Raw genomic sequence first — 19,128 nt, forward strand, 5'->3', positions numbered from 1 at the left:
TTCAGGTGGCCTGTTCTAAATGCCTCACCCTGTATAACGAACATGCATCGAGTAAAATTGATTTGATAATCTGTAATTGAGACAATGAGATTTGTGAGAATGTCATACTAGTGTATAATCAGAGCCGGTTTTAGCAATATTGGCGCCCCTCCAGAGGCTTAAAATTTTTAAGAAAAGAAGACAAGGTAATAATATTAAACGATGAATCTGTAGCTAGATTGTAAAGATTGTTAAACTACAATATATAGCAGCTTTACTAATCTACACCGGACTGCGACGCCCTCAAAAATCTGGCGCCCCGGGTGGTTGCCCGACCGCCCCCTAACGCCGGCCCTGTGTATAATACTCATGTAAAAATGCACCTGTTATACAAGGTGTTACACAATGGGGGTAAAATAGTTCAAAACTTTAAAAATAGTTTAAAATAAAACATTGACTATTTCGAGGGAGGAATTTTATGATGGTCACCAATCTTCTCTAGGTAGACATGTTTTCAAGATTTCAAGGTGGCACTTTTTTTTTTAATAGAATTAAATATCTTTATTCAAATAAATAGTCATATTGTAGTGTAAATGAGCTTCAGCCCATTCCGTAAAAAATTCATTGATCTACAATACTTTGGTTTTTTAAGGTCATTTAATAGCGTTCGAAATTGACCATTGTTACCTTCAAGACTTCCATTACTGAAGTATTTTAATTCGGTCATAAAGATAACCCGAAGTAACCTGAAATAAACAATGATATGAAATATCATTTTTAATTATATTAGTATTATGCATTGAAACTGTAAATATGATTTTGGTGTTGAAAAAGTCTTAATACAGTTATTCAAAATCACGAATTTCATGTTTTGTGAGGTACTGAGTATATTTGCGACGACACCGAAGATACAATTTCTCAGTGTATAACAAAGGAAAATTTTAAACGACACTAAATAATTTTGAATAATCTTAAAACGTCAATGTGTTGTACGTCATTGAATTTGTCTCGAAATGGATTACATGCTCATATAAACAATTTCATTAAAAAAAAAGGAAATATATATAGAGATTTGTAAAGACATTCCTTTTGAAACACTTTTTTAAATGACTTACAATTCGGGAGATTATTGCATCTAATGAGATACTCTGTATTTTACTCGCATAAAAAGTAAAATCAACAACAGATAAAAGGAAAATAGTAAAATACATTATTTTAAACAAATTATATTTATTACGTTAAAAAATGCGATTATACATATATAAAATTTATTGCGCATTCTGACATAATGTACGTTTTTATTCAAGTTAGAATACAATAACAATGTATGGTAACTTCTCTTTCATACAATTTTGTGTTTTCTTAACTCTGTATGTTCTGTTTTAGGTATATGGATCGTTTTGAATGTCTGGAAGTAGATATTATTAAAAATAAAGATTTTGTACCGAATCTTCATAAATAATTATAAATAATTGTTCTATTTATTTTAAACATATTTTGAGGAATTATGATATATGAATACTGTCAACAGTATATTAAACAATTATATTGACGTGTATGATGTTTCTACCAATGTTTAGAGTAAAGATTTTAATAGTACATTTTTCCTACTAAATCAAATGTAGAGGCATATAGAATTATGAAATTAATGTATTCAAGTAAGAAAAGTTGTACTTTTAATATGTAGCTATCAAACACAGTTAGTATCAACTTTAAAAAATAAAAATGTAATGCTTAGTCAGTAGCATCTTCCTTAGATACACTGAATGGTTCTGCTACAACTTCTGCTCCACAATCAGCAATTACAACATCCTTTGTTGGTCTATCACGAGTATCGGTACTTACTTTTTCAATTTTTCGTACAACATCCTATAGAATTATTCTTATGTAAAATATGTACAAAATATTATAATATGTCTGAATAATGTAACATACCATTCCCTTGATAATTTTGCCAAAAACAACATGTCTACCATCAAGCCATGGAGTTTGTTTGGCAGTAATAAAGAACTGAGAACCATTAGTGTCTTTTCCAGCATTTGCCATAGATAACCATCCTCCTCCATAGTGCTTCAATTTGAAGTTTTCATCTTCAAAGCGAGCTCCATAAATACTATGTCCTAAAAATTAAAAAAAAATATATTTAATATAAAATTATGCAAGACAAACAAATTTTATAAAATGAAGTTAATATTTCATATCGAGTGAAATTGGGTATATCGATTTTATATTCTAAAAAAAACCACAATCAAACCTCCAGTTCCATCTCCTTTTGTAAAATCTCCTCCTTGAATCATAAACTCACGAATAACTCTATGGAATTTGCTACCCTTATATCCTTCTCCCTGAGGTTTTTTAGCTAATTCTACAAAGTTCTGAACTGTCTTTGGAACAGTCTTTCCAAAAAGTCCAATTTCAATTCTTCCCTCTGGTTTGCCATCAATGCTGATATCAAACCATACCTATGTGCATACATTGATTTATTGCTTTGGAATTTTCTAAATTTATGACAGAGTTCAATTCCTTTTTTTATATATTATTTTTATTTAGAAAATATTAATAAATATACTTGAAATATGTACGTTAACACGTTCAATATGTACGTGTTAAAGATGAATGAAAATATATATTGATGAAAGTTAAAGCGTTTAAAAAAAGCACGAAAATAATATTCTATAAAAGTGTCGCAATTGTTTTCGAAAAATTTATTTTTACCTATTTTATACGAAAACAGATATTCTTTGTTAACGCGTCTGTTACTATTTTCGTATATACCGTTATAGTTGTTTTATTTACCTTGTCTGTCACTTTCGGGCCCTTTTTATCGTCAGCATTAGTACTCGAACTAAAGACCGATAGCACGAAACCCACTAATAAAAGTAATTTCATTATTAATAAAGGGACTTTAATTCAATAGGAGTTTACGGGACAAAGACTTCTCGCTGAAGCTGGAGTGCGCTCTGTCAGAATTGGTCAGAATGGTCTGAATGGAACACAGTGGAATGTGGATCCCTTGCGCGTGCGCATACATTAGAAATGTGGGATCATTCGATTGGTTACATTCACTTATGCAGTAACGTACAAAAAATTCTACTAAGACGGAATCAAAAAAATTTAATAGAAAGTTGAAACAAGTTATGGTCAAAGAGGGGTATAATTTGTGCATACAGATAAATCTGCTGAAATATCTTTTTAACTCTGTTTTTTATTACAATCTGTTATATTTTTATGCCTATTTAGCCCAGTCATATTAAAAAAATATTCAAAAAATATATTTTTAAAATTTTTGTTTGAATATTTGTTCTGTCATAAGCCGAAAACGACTCCACATATTTCGATAAAGTATTGTCAAACGTGTAGACATAATTCCAACCTTTTATATCTGATTTTGTTCGCGTTAAAGTACAAATATAAATGTTGAAACAAACGAACAAAGTTTTCTCACAAACAAGTTGCTTTTTCCACGAACAGACAGGGCCGGCATTAGTCGGGCAACCGCCCGGGGCGTCAAATTTTTAGGGGCGGAGCAGTCCGATGTTCCTAGTATACATACATATATGCATATACCGATATACAGGGTGTCCCAAAAATGTTGTAACACCTTGAAAGGGGTGCTTCGGGAGGTGATTTGAAACAACTGTTTCCTTAGCGAAAATGTTGTCCGAGACTTCGTTAAGCAGATACTAACAAAAGAGCGCGCTCTGATTGGTCGGGGTTTTCGCACCTCGGACAACATTTTCGCTAAGGAAAAAGTTGTTTCAAATTACCTCCCGAACCACCCCTTTCAAGGTGTTGCAACATTTTTGGGACACCCTGTATAGTTAAATTATACAGAAGCAGTTGTAATAAAACGACCAAATAAGCATTTGTGGGGTCGGAATGTTTTTGTTCAAGTAAAAAACAATCACACATGTCAATGTCAAATAAGAAAGGAATTACTATTTTCAGCTTTACTATTTGGTGTTATCAACAAGACAATTTCTTTTATATTTAATGTTAGTGGTTAGTTAAAATTTTATTAGTTACAAGAGACAAAGTAAAATCAGTTACTTGATCATAACCTTATTCCAGTAAAATGAAAGAATCAAATAATTTCACTGATTTATTACATAATCACAATGTAGTAAATTCGATGAAAATTCGACTATCAATTGAACATTTTCGATCTTGTATTTTGTGCAGCTCACTTCATGTTATAAGCAGTTATAAGTGAAGCCAACCGGTGTCGCACAGTATCGCATGCAATCGCATGGTCGCATGCTTTGCAAATAAACGGAAGTACGATATTATTTTATAACATTTCTAATGGTTCTTGAGACGTTTGAAAGTAAGAAGGTGTGTATTGTTTTTAGAACAATTATTTGACAGACAGTAACTACATTGTATTGTAATATAATAAGTTAACATGTCACGTATTTTGCGATTATCAAATGAGTGTGCATTTTTCTACAGTCGATTATATATTCATTGCATATTTCGTGTTGTCAATCATTGTCGATTTTTTAAATAAAATACGAAATTTTTAACCACTGTTAGCAACTTCGATCAATATTTTTTATAATTACGTGAATAGCGTTGTTATTTCTGATAAACATGACATATTCTCTATCGTGAATTGAAAATGAGCTAGTACTGTTATGAATTTCAATTTTGTTTTTATTTATAATAAAATTAGTTTTTGATAAAAGTGTTTTATTTTTCAATGTAACGTAAATCTATATTAATTTCTTTGAGCAAAGTTTTTCAAACATTTTTCGTTATAATTTTTCTATTTTCTATTTTATACAAATTCAGTAGTTTATTGAAATCTTAAAGATGGAAGATGAACCAGTTCAACCAGGAGTAACCCAAGCTGATTTCATTAAAGAAGAGCTAAATTTCGATGTGGATCCAAAAGATCCATTGACTGAGGCAGCTTTAAATGATCATCCAACTGACGAATGGATAGATATCTTAGGAAATGGACAGTTAAAAAAGAAAGTTGTAAAACCGGGTAAAAATGGAACACGACCAAGCAGATCTGACATTTGTATTCTAAAAATTACTGGCAAACTAAAAGATGGTACAGTAGTTGAAGAATACGAAGATCTTAAAATTCAATTAGGTGACGTTGAAGTGATTCAGGTGTTGTATACCATTTACTTCTAAAATTTCTTTTTAAATGAATAGTAGGTATTCTTTGAAGCATTAAGGAAATAGTTGAGTCTTTAACTTTGTATTCTTAAGAAACAAATAACTGTAATCTCTTGAAATTGATATATTTTATTGTTTGTTATTTGGTGAATGCTTTGTTATAATTTCATTTAGTTACATAAATATGTGATTTTTTAATAGCAAATATCATGGACTTTTAGGAAATCTGAAAAGATATTTGTTGATGTAACTATTATTTAAAAAGATATATCTTCCATGTTTCAGAAGCAGAATGTTTAAAAAAACTGCTGCTTTCATTTTGTTAAGAAGGATCAAAGTTTTCTAAACATATTGAATAAAAAAAACAAATTTTACCTAAATAACATTACAATATAATAATTTGATGGTATTCAAATGATGCATACTACAAGTAATAAAATTATTCCCCAGTAAAAGCATATCTTGAAAAAAATGTTGAGGCTTGACTATCTCTTTAATGGATTATGCATCATTTATAACAATTTATAATAGTTATTAATTCAATTATTTTGTTAATTAATTATACTCTTTAATTATAGGGATTGGACTTGGCAATTGCACTTATGGATTTAGATGAAGTTGCTGAAATTGAAGTAGATCCAAGATTTGCTTATGGTCATTTAGGAAAACAACCAAACATACCACCTGATGCTGTCATTTCGTATATGGTTGAATTGAAATCTATCGAATTAGAAGAAGAAATAGACAGTCTTAGCACTAATCAACGAAAAGAAATCGGGTAAGTAATTTAGTAAAAACATTTATAGTATTTGAAATAACAGTTAATTATATATTCTTATTATTTTAAAGCAACAACAAACGAGAACGCGGAAATTGGTGGTTTACTCGTAATGAACCAACACTAGCAATTCAGTGTTACCGAAGAGCATTACAGTTCTTATTACCAATGGAAAGTCGTACGTCTTATCAAAATGAAGTAGAAGACTCTACTACTGATGCAGAATTGCAAGCTTTATTGGAGGATCGTATGAAAGTGTACAATAATTTAGCAGCTGCACAAATGAAAACACAAGCTTATGATGCAGCTTTAAAAAGTGTAGAAAGTGTTTTGAGTTGTCAACCTCAAAATGTAAAGGCATTGTTCAGAAAAGGTAATATTAATAAAGATCATGTTTGGTACAGTACATAATAAATTACATATTCTAAACACAATATATATTTATAGGAAAACTTTTGCATTATAAAGGAGAGCATGCATTGGCATATCAAACATTACTTCAGGCAGCAAAATTAGAACCAGAAACAAAAGCGATTCAAGTAGAACTAGCCATTTTAAAAGAAAAGAATGCTAAAGATGCTCAACATGAGAAAAATCTCTATCGTAAAATGCTTGGTACATCTAAAATTAACAATTCGGTTTCAAAAAATATGAAAAAAGAAAATAAAAGTGGAACTGTATCAAAGCTTACATGGAGTTTAATTGGAGGAGCAACTGCAGCATTAGTGGGTGTACTTCTATATAGAGTTGTTTCGTGAAGGAAAACAGACTAAACCTAAAAGGTAAATGAAATTGAAAAATAATACCTAAGACAAATATTGTAAAATGTACTAATATATGATTAAGCATTTTTTATCGCAATTGTCTATAAACTAATATAGCTATAAAAACAAAGAAGCTGTAAAAACTTGGTGCCTCAAAATACATTACCATACTATACAATATACATGGTGTTAAAAGAAATATAAAATTAAGAATGTACATGTTGTGAATAATATATTTCATCTAAAGTATATATCTGTAAAATTTTGTTCATATAACACATGTTCCAGCATTAAATATCTCAGAACATAAAAATATTAATAAATAATAATACTTCATATTGACTATCGTGTTGACTATACGAACTATTTATGTCTTAGTATCAATAATCGAATGAAAAAAAAACATTAAATCGCTTTTATTTGTCATATGTGGTTTAATTAGTAATTGTAATATTAAAGATATACAGGATAATTCATGCAACAAGTATACCCTGATTAACTCTGAAAGCATGTATTATATGAAAAAATGTATTATGTAAAAGTTGCATGACTCGAAAGGGCACATTACACAATGCATATGTTCCTTTTTTAGGTAGAGGCATTTTGGAGATTTTAAAATTAACTTCGTTATTTTATAAGAAATACGGCATACCATTTAAAATAACAAAGTAGACCTTGAAATTTCAAAAACATCTGTACTTATAAAAAGAATTGATATAAACTTTTTTATACAACTGTATATTATGTATACTATAGGAGTTAACCAAGATATGCAGTTGCATAAACTACCTTGTATAGTAATGATTAGATTATCAATGTTTATGCACATTTCATCATATATAAATATGCAGAACTTGAAATAAATGCAGAATATATGTATTTATGTGCAAAATTAACAAAACAGTACATAAAATATACGTTAATATTTTTAAAAAATGTATAAAATGTATGATAATCTAATGCTAAAACCACACAAGATATATGTATGTAGATGCTAGAAAATACTAGATGAACGATAGAAAACATATGTAAAATATATGCAATCATGTATGTGCAAAGAGTATGTGAATACTTTTTAGTTTTATGTATATAAAGAAAATATTTTAGTCTGAGATAAAAGACAATCAGGTTGTTTATATTATTAAATAGGATAGAATGATGTAGCTAACAAATGTTAATTGAATTTAAACATAATATAAATGTGATCTGATATCAAGGTAGTATGGAATTGGACAGATTGTGTTATTAAATACAAAATAATGGTACAACGTAATTAAGCTTTATTATTATGCAATTTTTATTTCTCAATAATCTGCATTTACTGAATACGAATACGGTAATCTGTGTTCTAACCGAGAGAATGCCTACTTAATAATAATGATTAGTTTGTTCCACATTTTTTTTCTTCAAATATGCTATGTATATACATACATATTATACATGTTGTATATACCAATGTATTCTGTATATTTGCATATTCAAGTTGGAAATTATTTAAATAAATTTTCCTTATGTCGTTAGATAAAATGAGTATTTTATTTAACTAACCCTGTATTTTTTATACAAATATTCACAATCACAAATTTGTTCCTTTTGTCTGATGTAACTAATGTAGTTAATCATACAACAAGAGTTTCACTTGAGTACTTTAAATATCTGTATTGCCTTTAATAATATGGAAAAGTGCTGTACGTGTTGTATCATTATGTTTATAACAGTTTGTAACCTTTGTATGTAACGATGTACGCTAATTGCAATAATGGAAATTTCTTGGATTTAATAAATAAAAAGTAAACACTAGATGTATTGATTAAAAAGTATATTTTTAAGATAAAACAACTAAATTTTTATGCCATTTATACATTATACATTTTTTGTATAAAATTTAATATAAACAATTATAAATAAACAAAAATTACAATTATTTTAGTTTACTAAATGCATAATAAATTTCGACGAAGACTAAGTATTATAAAACGTATCACATTTTTTTGTTCGTTGTTGATTAAAAATTTTTAATTATACATATTTAAAGTAACTTAGGCAGTTTAAGGTATTTTTTATACAACTTTGTATACGATATATACAATTCGAAGCCGTAATAATTACAAAAAAATACATAAAGATGATTTAAGTTTTCAGTTGTATTTTCTTCGGTTTGATTAAAGATTTAAAAATAATGGAAATGGTTGATTTAAATAATTTTCCATCTGCAAATTATCTATCTTGTTAATATTTGAATCTACAAAAAATGACGTTCCTTCAACAGCTCCTAATGATAATTCAGAATAATTTGAATGGTCGTAAAAATGTTGATCCGTATTTAAAATTCCATGTTGAAATTCCAAATCTTGATAACTACTAAGATTCAATATTTCAGTACAATTTGTATCAAACTGATCTACGAGATCATTCATTGTTAAGGTCTTTGGACTAGTAACTTCTACAGTAACAATCTGCTCTGTATTAATATCTACTAATGAAAGAACATGAGGGGTAGAATCTGTTGAAGATAATAAATTAGTAAGTTCTAATGGTAGTGTTGAATTTTCACAGAGATCGTCAGAATTAGGCAGTGATTGTAATTCCAAACATGAATCAAAATGTTCATTAACGATGTCCGTATTTTCAGAAGATTCAACTTTTTCATTTGATGTTATAACTGCATTAAATCCTCCTTTAATTGTATGTTTTTTAGGCTTAAGCTTTCTGGGTTTTTCTGGTACTGGAACAAGGTGGCCATCTTCTGTTTTCATGAGTTTTACAACCTGTTGAAAATTACGTTATTGTAAATGTACATTTCCTTGAAATAATTTGCATTATCTTAGGAAAGAAATATATAATTGAGTTTACCTTTTTCTTCTTTTCAAATGTAATTCTGTGACAAGTTTCCATATGGCGAGTAAGATGATGGGATCTTTTAAAAGCAGTGCTACATTGCATACAAACAAATGGCCGAAATTGTTGATGAGATAATTTATGTCTCTTCAATAAACTATTTCGTTTAAATGCTTTACCACATTCTTCACATATAAATTGCCTCTCTTTATTATGTACATAAAGAACATGATCATTAAGAATACTAACACTAGTAAAAGTTTTACCACACTGTTCACATACAATGTTCCTTTGCTCTACATGTAACTGTTTATGCCTATCTAAGTCTGATTTTCTTGCACACTGAAATGGACAACCATATATATTACATGCAAATCTTTTTTCTCCCTTATGTATACGTCTAACATGTTGATCAAGTGCTCTTTGTGAAATTAACTTTTTGGAACAAATTAGGCAAGTAAAAGTGTCCCTTGGAAGTGCTTCACTGTGTATTTTACTAAGATGCGAAGTAGACTCTAAATGACGAGAATAATCATCCCTCTTAATAAAAGTATGTCTACAATCAGCACAGAAATAGATACCTACAAAATAACGATTTCTTATGAACATTAAATATATCTTTCGTTATCCTTCTTAAAAACTCACCATTATTTGATAATTTACTATGATTCATTTTTGAAGAATGTACCATTTTGTAATGTTCATGTACTTTCTTTTTAGATGCAAAAGTAACATCACATTTTGTGCATTTATGATTATCATGATTTTGTATATGAATTAAATATGTTTGCTCGATACTAAATGTTTGTAAGCATCTTTTACATTTGAACTGCTTCTTTGTACAATGATTTTCTTTGTGTTCCTTATCGTCATCTTCTGCTCTTAACATTTCTCCGCATTCTGAACAAACCTTGCCATTTTCATAGTTATGTTTTGCTCGGTGGCGATTTAGTAAAGTACGTTTAGGAAAACTACGAGAGCATACATCACAGGAATGTGGATACTTTGTTGCTCTTTCTCCATGTGAACGAAATAAATGTATCTCAAGGTGTTTTCTCCTTGCAAATTTTGCATTACAATGAGAACAATTATTTTTTTGATGACCTTCCAAATGCCGGTCCAAATGTCTTTTGTATCTAAATGTCATTGAACATTGGCCACACGTTTTAACTTGTTTATTTAATACATCTATACCATTTACTTTAATTTTGTTTTGATTAGTTGCTGTTACAAATTTAGTTTCAGGATCATTATTTTCATTGTTTGAATTTTTGTCATTAATTTCTAAAGTATGCGATTTATCTTTAATTTGTGTAAAAATATTTGTTTCAATTATAAAAGGCTTTTTTATTTTAATAGGTACATTGTTACCTTTTGCATTCACTGGATTAACCATATTACTGTCTATGGTTGGTATTAATCTTGTATTATCAATATAAATACTTCTTTTGTCAAATGGGACAATAGGTTTTGTTACATTTTCCATCTTCAGATGGTTTGATATTATATATTTACTCTTTAATTCATTTGGACAATTAACTGCATTTTGCACAGAAATATATTCAATTTTGTATAAATTAAAATCCATGTTGTCCAAATTGGTATTTCTGTAACTGTTATTTACATTTTCTAATTGTAATTCTGTATTCGAGTTATTTGTAGGGATAGGTGATAAATTTATTCCAGAATCTTTACTTCCAAAACTGTTTGCACATCCTTGTAAATAATCGAATGTCACAACTTCATTAGTTTCCAAAGACATGTTTTGTACCGTTTGTAATATCGAAACATCCTGATAAAATAAATATTAAATTCATTAAGTATATTCTTATCAGAGTTGATCTATTGTAAAATTATATAGTTTTTGAAAAATTGTTTTACCATTTTATAATCTGCATAAGCAATATTCTATTCTAACCAATAATCTACAGATTATACAATTTTTCAAATTATTTTTGAAAATATCTTACCTGTTTGCCAAATGAATGAAGCGATAGTATTTTAGATTGATTTTTATCATTTGACATTGTATAAATTATTTCAGGAGATAATAATAAACCACGAATAATTGTTTATTTAACGATGACGCATTAAATCTATATAATATTTGTTGAGCAAAAATTAAAATCAATCAAATATTCTACGACTTTTATCAAATAATTGTGCTTGAATATAACCTAAAAAAATCGATCAGATACATAACAAATTGAGATGGTTTGGAGACATCCATTAATTGTTTGACATCTAGAAGTCTGATTAAGTTACTAAAAAGCTATATAAAAGTGCATTTTTTTGTTTATAGTATTTTAACTTGCACTGTGTTACATTTTTTATATTGATAAACATGGTTTACAGAACGTAACTATTTCATTGTAAGAGTGTCCCAAAAATGTTGTAACACCTTGAAATGGGTGGTTCGGGGGATGATTTGAAACCACCCCTTTCAAGGTGTTACAACATTTTTGGGACACCCTGTATTGCTACTTTGATTCAGTGATGGGCAAAACCCTAAGCTTCGAATAAATCTGAAGTTTGCCGATATGTCTATCTCCTTTCCTCTTTAGAACATTTTCCAAAGAAGGAAAAGAGACAAATATATCGCCAAACTTCAGATTTATTCGAAGTCTAGGGTTTTGCCCATCTCTGCTTTGATTGGTTCGCAAGAGCTAAACTAGCGCCATCAACGGACTGTAGGTGAACTACGAAACAGTTTTTTACGTTCTCCAGACACAATAATGAAAGAAACACATAATGATTATTCATTTCGTAATCAAGAGAAGCAAACCTATCGAGCTACAAAGCGTTTTTATGGAAAACTTGCAAATAAAAATTTCATTTATGTCGGACCTAACAGTCTAGTGCACTAGTGACATTTAGCAGAAAATCCCCCAGAATCACTCAACAGTAGCGCTGCTTGTACCTCTGCGGAATGTAAACTAATCTCGAATTAGAGGTCAGAAAGTTCTTTTCAATGTCCAGTCTATTCTCTAGCTCGTTTGTGGTTTTGGCAAGTGTTTAGATTTGTTTGAAATGTATGCCAGTGCATGCAAATGCACGCAATAATATTTTTAACTAATAACTGTTTTAATATCATTTTGTATATACTTTGCTTTTAATAATTTTTTGTTGAAAAGTATGGAGATCCTTTACAATCATTTGATGTAAATTTAACCTTTGCGAGTGTCAAATGTGGATTTGTTTAAAAATTATTCAACATTAAATTACGAGAAATAAGTTTGATTATTGTGAGAACTTTATAAAGTTAAATATTACTGTGTAACAAATGAATATGAGTGAGACATCTGAAGCACAAACCAAAGATATTGGTTCAGTAGTTATAACGGAACAAGAACGCGAGTTGGCTCAGAATGCACTTTCTGAATTTCAGAAAGGTGCATATGTCAGTTGTTTGTCATATTTAAATAAACTGGAAACTCTGAGACCCAAAGACTTGAAAGTAATGCATAATAAAGTTGTAGTAGAGTGTTACAAAAATGATTTGAAGAAAACTGAGTTGTTAAGGAAAAGTTTGAACGCAATATGTGGACAAATGTCTACAACAGATTCAACTGAAACGATAGATGATATCGAGAAATGTGTTATGCGGTATAATCAAGCAATTTTATTGTATCATACAAAACAATATAATGCTGCACTTCAAATTATGAATAGATTATTTGCTTTTATAGAACCTATGGGTATGTAAACAATAATGTAGTTCACTAAAATATTACGGTAAACTGCATACATTGACTCATGTTAGTATTTGGACAGCATGGTATGTTGTATGTTATTGTTTTGTATGTAATTTTAATATGGTCTTAATAAATTAATGATTATGTAATGAATTTAATCATTTACCGTGGGTGAGAGAAACAAAATTTATTTCTTTAATTTACGTAAATTTTCATATAATGTAATTTCAATGAATAATAAAGAATGTTTGATTTTAATGTCGCAAAAATATTTAAATTCAATATTGTATTTGGTATATTTGTTTTAGAAAATCAGCTGAATCGTCCATGTAAACATTTATAAACAGAAGACATACAGGAAAATATAGTTTATTTAACATTTATACACTTAGTTACTTATCATTGGGAAAAGGATAAAGTTCGATGATTTGAGGTTGTATTTCAACAACAAAAGTAGGCGATTTAATTTTTATGGAGTAGATTTTTGATAGAAAAATTTAACTATTTAACTATTTTAAAATAAAATTTAATAAGAAGAACTACCAATATGAACATTTATCATATTTTGACGTTTTACCAGGATAATGATTCAAAATATAAGTCATGAAGTGTTCAGGAATATTTAATATATAATTGTTCAAAAGTATCATTTCTGTCTCCACAGTCACCAGATTTATATTCTACAGAAAATCTATGGGATTTATTAGATTGCACTATTCAAAATACAATTATAAAGACAAAGAAAAAACTAAAAATACGACCAATGGAAAAGTGAAGGTGTATTTCCAGAATTTTATACTTAGCATGCCTGGACATCTATAGAATGTTATTAACCACAAAGAATATCCAACCAAATACTGAAATTATTATAATTTTGTTTATAAATGTATATGCTTGATGTACAAGTATTATATTTGCTGAGGTGTTTGAATATTCTTGCGATGTTACAATTAGAGATTATTTTTTTTGTTTATCATATGGAAAACCATGTGAATTAAATAAATAAATGTTATGTTTCTGTCATCCAGCATATGTGTTTTAATTCATAAAAAGAAAATTAATTCATTAGCCCATATTAAAATTCTGTATAAAGCAATAATATATGAAGAACCATTATAAATTTTGCTATAACTTTCATATTTATCATTATTTCTTATAATATTTAATATGACTACTCTTCAAAGTCCCTGTTTGAAGATTTTTTTACTTAATTCGAATATTTATATTTTACGCTATTAAAAATGGCAAGAAATATGTATTATTAAGAAACTAAAGTAAATTATGATCAGAAATCATTTTTATTGATATTTATCATTATTGAAAACAAAAAGTGATAAGAGTGATAATGCTTGAAACATGAAATTATTCTTTCTAAAAAAAATCTTTTATTTTTGTTTTATGACTGCTGCTGTCTAATAATTAAATTTATGAAGAAATTGATAATTATTGTGATCACTAGCTTGAAAGCTCTAATCTACAACAAAGTCTAGATGGGTATTAATGTCTGCCCGGCTGTTTACATAAGTTTTTTAGATAGCTATTTTTAACCAACAAGCCAATTAAGTGTTAAAAAGTAATTTAATGATGTTGAATTTAATATATATATATAGAGATATAGATATATATATTATTTTCTTTTTCAGAAGAATCACTTGCACATAAAGTTTGTCTCCTATTAATAGAATTACATATTGTAACGGATCAACCGGATGCAGCATTATCCTTAATTAATTACATAGAAAATCAACTTATATCTACTGATAATTCTAAAATTACACCTGTTGATAAAGAAGGTATATTGAAATCAATAAAAGAACAGAAGGAACAGAAAAAAGAGGTCGATACAGTTACTGATGCATTCAAAATGAAATTATTGAAATGTAAAGCTAGAATATATTTAATGATGCACCAACTGAAACTGTGTAAAAGGGAATGGAAAACTTTAGTTACCCTGGGTACACCTGTAGTAAGATAATATGATGCCATTATGAAACTATTTCTTTCTTTTTTTTAAATCTCCTAATAATAATAAATATAAAAACTTAATAATCTAATGTGTACAGGCATATTATATTTTCATAGATAAGAAATTTATCATTTTTGTTTATAAGTTAGAATGAAACATCTAAGAAAAGAAAGTAATGTGAAGTTATTACACATAAATTAGTTCTAATCAAAGTCACTCATAAATAATTAAAGGATGATAAATGGAATAAATATATTTCTTTATTTAGCATACTAAATCAAAATAAAAATAATACTTTATTGGTTAAATTTTAAAGGTAAAAATAATAGAATCATTGTTTAAGAAAACATATTCAGAAAAAAAAAGTTTTGCATGTCAAACATAATCTACGTTAATTAGTAATCATAAAGGGCAGTTATTTCTTATCTATAAAAATATAATATGCTTGTATAGATTAGATTACCGAATATTTTATTTATCTATGTCATAATCATTTACATTTGTCTTTTCAGAATATATCTACTGTGTTTTTAAAAGCTAATCTTGAATATTTAAGAGGAAATTACAGAAAAGCTATCAAATTACTAAACTCTGTAACATCGGAAAATTTAGATTTCAAGTATGTTATACTTATAATTAGTTTATGTGAACATTACAAATTACTATCAAGACTTTAGATTAATAATATTTTTAATAACTTTAGAACTTGTGGAGAGTCAACTGCTGTTTTATACTACAACAACATGGCATGTTTACATCTTTCTATGGGCAAACCAAATTTAGCTTGTTTCTATCTGAGAAAGGCTTTACATGAAAATAAATGTGCAATAGAAAGTGTACAGGTGAAAGACAGTGGTAATTATAATAGTTAATTTTTACTTCATTATCTTATATTTAGATATACAAAATAAATTCTTAAATGAAAAATCCTTTATCTAGATCCTTTATCTTCTCAACCGTTATACACACTCAGTGGGAATAGACATTACGAACTAATGTATAGCTTAGGTGTGTCATTATTACATGCAGGCCAAGCACCAGCTGCTTTTGATTGCTTTATGGAAGCTGCCCAAAAACTTCATAATAATCCCAAGCTTTGGCTAAGAGTTGCAGAGTGTTGCATTTATTGCCACAAACCAGTAAGTTTACCTATTATGTATTCTAATATTTTTGAGAAAAAAATTAATACTGGTATCATTTATAGACAAATGAAGTTGATTTTAATATTCCAAAACGAAGAAAGGATTTAGTTCAAAAAGTTGTTGGTTCCGGAATTTATAGAAAAATTATTTTAGCTTCTTCTCTTTCCAAAGATACAAACTATCATCCTGAGGGTTTTCCTTCTGCTATACCACAACTAACTTTAGAATTTGCATCTCTCTGTTTAAAGAATGCATTATTTTTATTACCAAACAGTAGCGATCTTAATGTACCAGTGACAACTATCACTAGTCCACAGACAGTGCCTTTATCGCTAACAGCTGGCCATAATTTAGGTATTTAATTTGTATATTTAATGGATGAGTACCATCGAACATGATTATTATCGTTAATAATTAAAAGAAGAACTTTTTAGGGGCTCAACATTCAACTGTGGTATCACAAGTTACAGCTGTGGAAGCATTAAATTTGAAGATTAGTGTTTTAGCTGCAACAGCTTATGTATGTTTATGTTTAGGCGATTATGTCGTTGCACTTGAGCACGCTAAATTGTTATTAAATATTAACAAATTACCTGGGGCATATAGAATGCTGGGAAATCTTTACGCTGGAGAAAGTTTAATATTTATGGACAAAATTAGCGAAGCAATTGAATATCTTAAACCAGAAAATATTCAAGATTTAAATACTTTTGTACCTATTCCTGAAACCCAGGATAAAGATAAAGAAAAACTTGATGAAGTTATTTCAAAACCTATAAAAAGTAAGAATTATTTTCAAAACATTGAATTCTTTCATGAAATTATTGATTGTTAGTTATACATAAAATGATTATTAATTATGTTTTGTAGTGTGGTACCCGACGACTGTTCCTACGGGTATTGCTGTACTCCGTTATAATTTAGCTGTAGCTTATGCAATCCGTGGTGAACTTGATAAATCTGGAGAAACCTTGAAACAGGTAATTAGTAGAAGTGTATCTATATGTATACCATAAGTATGAATATGTTATTTTTAAGTATTTGCTTAATATTATATTTTTTCAGGTTTGGATGTCGAAAGGTCCGGATTGCGATGTTCCTATACATGTAATAATGTTAGCTTTATATATTGAATTGCAACTAGGTAATATTAATGTTTTTAATTATAAATATGTTATATCTGGCCCTGCCAAAGTTGTCGAACTAACAAGGCAAACTTTTTAGGTGTCCGCCTCTGATTGTTTTGATTTTTGGATATGTTTTAAAGGACCAAAAAATAAGATATACGTATTTTTTTACATTGGCCCGTTTTCATATTTAGGGGATGAAACTACCCCCTATAGTTTCAGCTGCAATAGGCTATCTCCGAAACTATTATAGATAGAAGAAAACTTTTTAAGAAAAAGTTTCATGGTTTTTTATCTGCATATAAAATCTGGCCCTACATTTTGTAAAAAATAATTCGTTTATAATAATAGCTTATTGCAGCTGAAACTTTAGGGGGTCGTTTCACCCCCCCAAAATATAAAAACGGGCCAGTATAAAAAATACGTATATGTTAAAATATTTGAAAGCTCTATTTAAAAAGCTTTCCTTGTAAGAGCGAACTAAGAGGCCCGCGGCGCGTGCCCGTGGGTTATATATAGCGCGTAATCCTCGCATAACGCGCTTGGCCCGTGGGAACAGACCTTGAGCATAGCGCATGCATTGGTGTTCGATCGCTGACACCAGTTTCGTTGATTCGTAGTCTGCGCTATTCAGAATCCAGCTCTTGGAATCCGAATAACGCATCCGGTCGCGTTTTGTAAAAGTTGGCATTTTCGCTACACGCTGTGGGAATCCGTAGTCGGTAACACAGGGACACCTTTGGCAAGGTCGGATGTAAGAAATAAAACTGAATGAAAATTTGGTGTAACAATGACTACATTTATTTTTCATGTCACAGGGCACGCAGATATTTCGAGGTCAATAATAAAACAACATTGTCCGCAGTATCGTTGACGGTAAACTTCATATTTGCGAAGGGGACACGATTTAATTTAATTTTTTTGTAAATTTCCTTTTCATCAATGTAAATAAATTATACGCATCTGCGTATGTAAATAAATATGTAATATATAGAATTGACGATTCTTCCAATATATCGTAAAAGAAAAATAATTAATAAAATAATTGTATTTAGCAAAATTTTCCTTTAACTACAATTCCATGTATGTATAAATATTCTTTTGGATTTTTACAAATATAATTCTCATATTCTTTGTAAATTACACTGTCCAACACGATTTTTTTTCCGCGATATCCACTAGGTGATTCTTATAGGGTTCCTCGTCCTAAATACGAATCTGAGAGTGAAATTGCTCCATCACCCTTAGTTTTCGAGAAATTCGCGATTTTGTAAATACGGTCGATTTTGAGAGAAAACGTAATACTACTTGAAAACTACGAACGCTAGAAAGTTCTATTTAGTCTTAAACGATAGAGGAGTGTTTTCTAAATACGAAGACATATTCCTTTAGAATTATCTGCTCTAATGAATGCCTGTAAATGAACACCGAAGTTCAAAAAGGTGATGATGCGTGAATTTTTTACGAATTACTTTTGTATTTTAATGAAAAGTTATTCACCTAGGTCGAATTTATACTACGTTATCGGATTCTGCAAACATTTCTGAAGAGAAAACCACCTGCGGCAAATGTTGGAACGGTTTCTAATCCATACGGTTTGACAAAACGTCAACTCGGAACTCGGGTTTTTGTATTACATTAACATGTTCCAGATAAGTAATTCTTCATTTTTAATATTTCATTTATACTGAAACTCAACAAAACGG

At 29.1% G+C, this 19,128-nt stretch overlaps 4 protein-coding genes across 11 annotated transcripts; 2 read left to right on the plus strand and 2 right to left on the minus strand.

Moving 5' to 3' along the window:
- Positions 1-568: 568 nt before the first annotated feature.
- On the minus strand, positions 569-4,048 carry LOC128873465 (peptidyl-prolyl cis-trans isomerase 5). 3 transcript variants are annotated; one of them, XM_054117067.1, is made up of 5 exons: positions 4,030-4,048; positions 2,776-2,849; positions 2,234-2,441; positions 1,915-2,099; positions 1,190-1,848 (listed from the first exon to the last, which is right to left on the minus strand). In XM_054117067.1, coding segments are annotated over exons 1-5 (603 nt in total). In that variant the 5' UTR covers positions 4,031-4,048; the 3' UTR covers positions 1,190-1,713. The 3 variants fall into 3 exon arrangements, with proteins under 3 accessions (XP_053973043.1, XP_053973042.1, XP_053973041.1); XM_054117068.1 differs by lacking the exons at positions 1,190-1,848; positions 4,030-4,048 and adding an exon at positions 569-725 and having other exon boundaries at positions 2,776-3,205; XM_054117066.1 differs by lacking the exon at positions 4,030-4,048 and having other exon boundaries at positions 2,776-3,012.
- A 113-nt stretch (positions 4,049-4,161) lies between these two features.
- LOC128873464 (peptidyl-prolyl cis-trans isomerase FKBP8) lies at positions 4,162-9,472 on the plus strand. 6 transcript variants are annotated; one of them, XM_054117062.1, is made up of 6 exons: positions 4,162-4,314; positions 4,795-5,103; positions 5,691-5,890; positions 5,962-6,263; positions 6,338-6,672; positions 9,353-9,472. In XM_054117062.1, exons 1-5 carry the CDS (start codon positions 4,285-4,287, stop codon positions 6,646-6,648), a joined length of 1,152 nt encoding a protein of 383 aa, XP_053973037.1. In that variant the 5' UTR covers positions 4,162-4,284; the 3' UTR covers positions 6,649-6,672; positions 9,353-9,472. The 6 variants fall into 6 exon arrangements, with proteins under 6 accessions (XP_053973037.1, XP_053973036.1, XP_053973035.1 ...); XM_054117061.1 differs by lacking the exon at positions 9,353-9,472 and adding an exon at positions 7,247-8,322; XM_054117060.1 differs by lacking the exon at positions 9,353-9,472 and having other exon boundaries at positions 6,338-6,967.
- LOC128873463 (zinc finger protein 595-like) lies at positions 8,459-11,903 on the minus strand. Its single transcript, XM_054117058.1, has 4 exons — positions 11,463-11,903; positions 10,138-11,284; positions 9,508-10,073; positions 8,459-9,422 (listed from the first exon to the last, which is right to left on the minus strand). Exons 1-4 carry the CDS (start codon positions 11,517-11,519, stop codon positions 8,817-8,819), a joined length of 2,376 nt encoding a protein of 791 aa, XP_053973033.1. The 5' UTR covers positions 11,520-11,903; the 3' UTR covers positions 8,459-8,816.
- A 586-nt stretch (positions 11,904-12,489) lies between these two features.
- Positions 12,490-18,581, plus strand: LOC128874488 (CCR4-NOT transcription complex subunit 10-B). Its single transcript, XM_054119333.1, has 10 exons — positions 12,490-13,190; positions 14,831-15,153; positions 15,666-15,772; positions 15,857-16,008; positions 16,093-16,292; positions 16,358-16,649; positions 16,730-17,077; positions 17,166-17,275; positions 17,361-17,439; positions 18,241-18,581. Exons 1-10 carry the CDS (start codon positions 12,776-12,778, stop codon positions 18,294-18,296), a joined length of 2,082 nt encoding a protein of 693 aa, XP_053975308.1. The 5' UTR covers positions 12,490-12,775; the 3' UTR covers positions 18,297-18,581.
- Positions 18,582-19,128: the final 547 nt, after the last annotated feature.

This window comes from Hylaeus volcanicus, chromosome 3, assembly GCF_026283585.1.
Source record: "Hylaeus volcanicus isolate JK05 chromosome 3, UHH_iyHylVolc1.0_haploid, whole genome shotgun sequence".
Lineage (NCBI taxonomy): Eukaryota > Metazoa > Arthropoda > Insecta > Hymenoptera > Colletidae > Hylaeus > Hylaeus volcanicus.

Bases quoted from the DNA above. Each gene is read 5' to 3' on its own strand.
- LOC128873465 (XM_054117066.1), bottom strand. From the start codon at position 2,868: ATGAAATTACTTTTATTAGTGGGTTTCGTGCTATCGGTCTTTAGTTCG. The intron at 2,442-2,775 runs GTAAATAAAACA...GTATGCACATAG, and splicing joins GCCCGAAAGTGACAGACAAG to GTATGGTTTGATATCAGCAT. The intron at 2,100-2,233 runs GTTTGATTGTGG...TTTAATTTTTAG, and splicing joins AAAAGGAGATGGAACTGGAG to GACATAGTATTTATGGAGCT.
- LOC128873464 (XM_054117062.1), top strand. From the start codon at position 4,285: ATGGTTCTTGAGACGTTTGAAAGTAAGAAG. The intron at 5,104-5,690 runs GTGTTGTATACC...CTTTAATTATAG, and splicing joins GTGACGTTGAAGTGATTCAG to GGATTGGACTTGGCAATTGC. The intron at 6,264-6,337 runs GTAATATTAATA...ATATATTTATAG, and splicing joins AAAGGCATTGTTCAGAAAAG to GAAAACTTTTGCATTATAAA.
- LOC128873463 (XM_054117058.1), bottom strand. From the start codon at position 11,519: ATGTCAAATGATAAAAATCAATCTAAAATACTATCGCTTCATTCATTT. The intron at 11,285-11,462 runs GTAAGATATTTT...TTATTTTATCAG, and splicing joins TTCATTCATTTGGCAAACAG to GATGTTTCGATATTACAAAC. The intron at 10,074-10,137 runs GTGAGTTTTTAA...GTTATTTTGTAG, and splicing joins TAGTAAATTATCAAATAATG to GTATCTATTTCTGTGCTGAT.
- LOC128874488 (XM_054119333.1), top strand. From the start codon at position 12,776: ATGAATATGAGTGAGACATCTGAAGCACAAACCAAAGATATTGGTTCA. The intron at 16,650-16,729 runs GTATTTAATTTG...AGAACTTTTTAG, and splicing joins AACAGCTGGCCATAATTTAG to GGGCTCAACATTCAACTGTG. The intron at 17,440-18,240 runs GTAATATTAATG...TTCATGTCACAG, and splicing joins ATATATTGAATTGCAACTAG to GGCACGCAGATATTTCGAGG.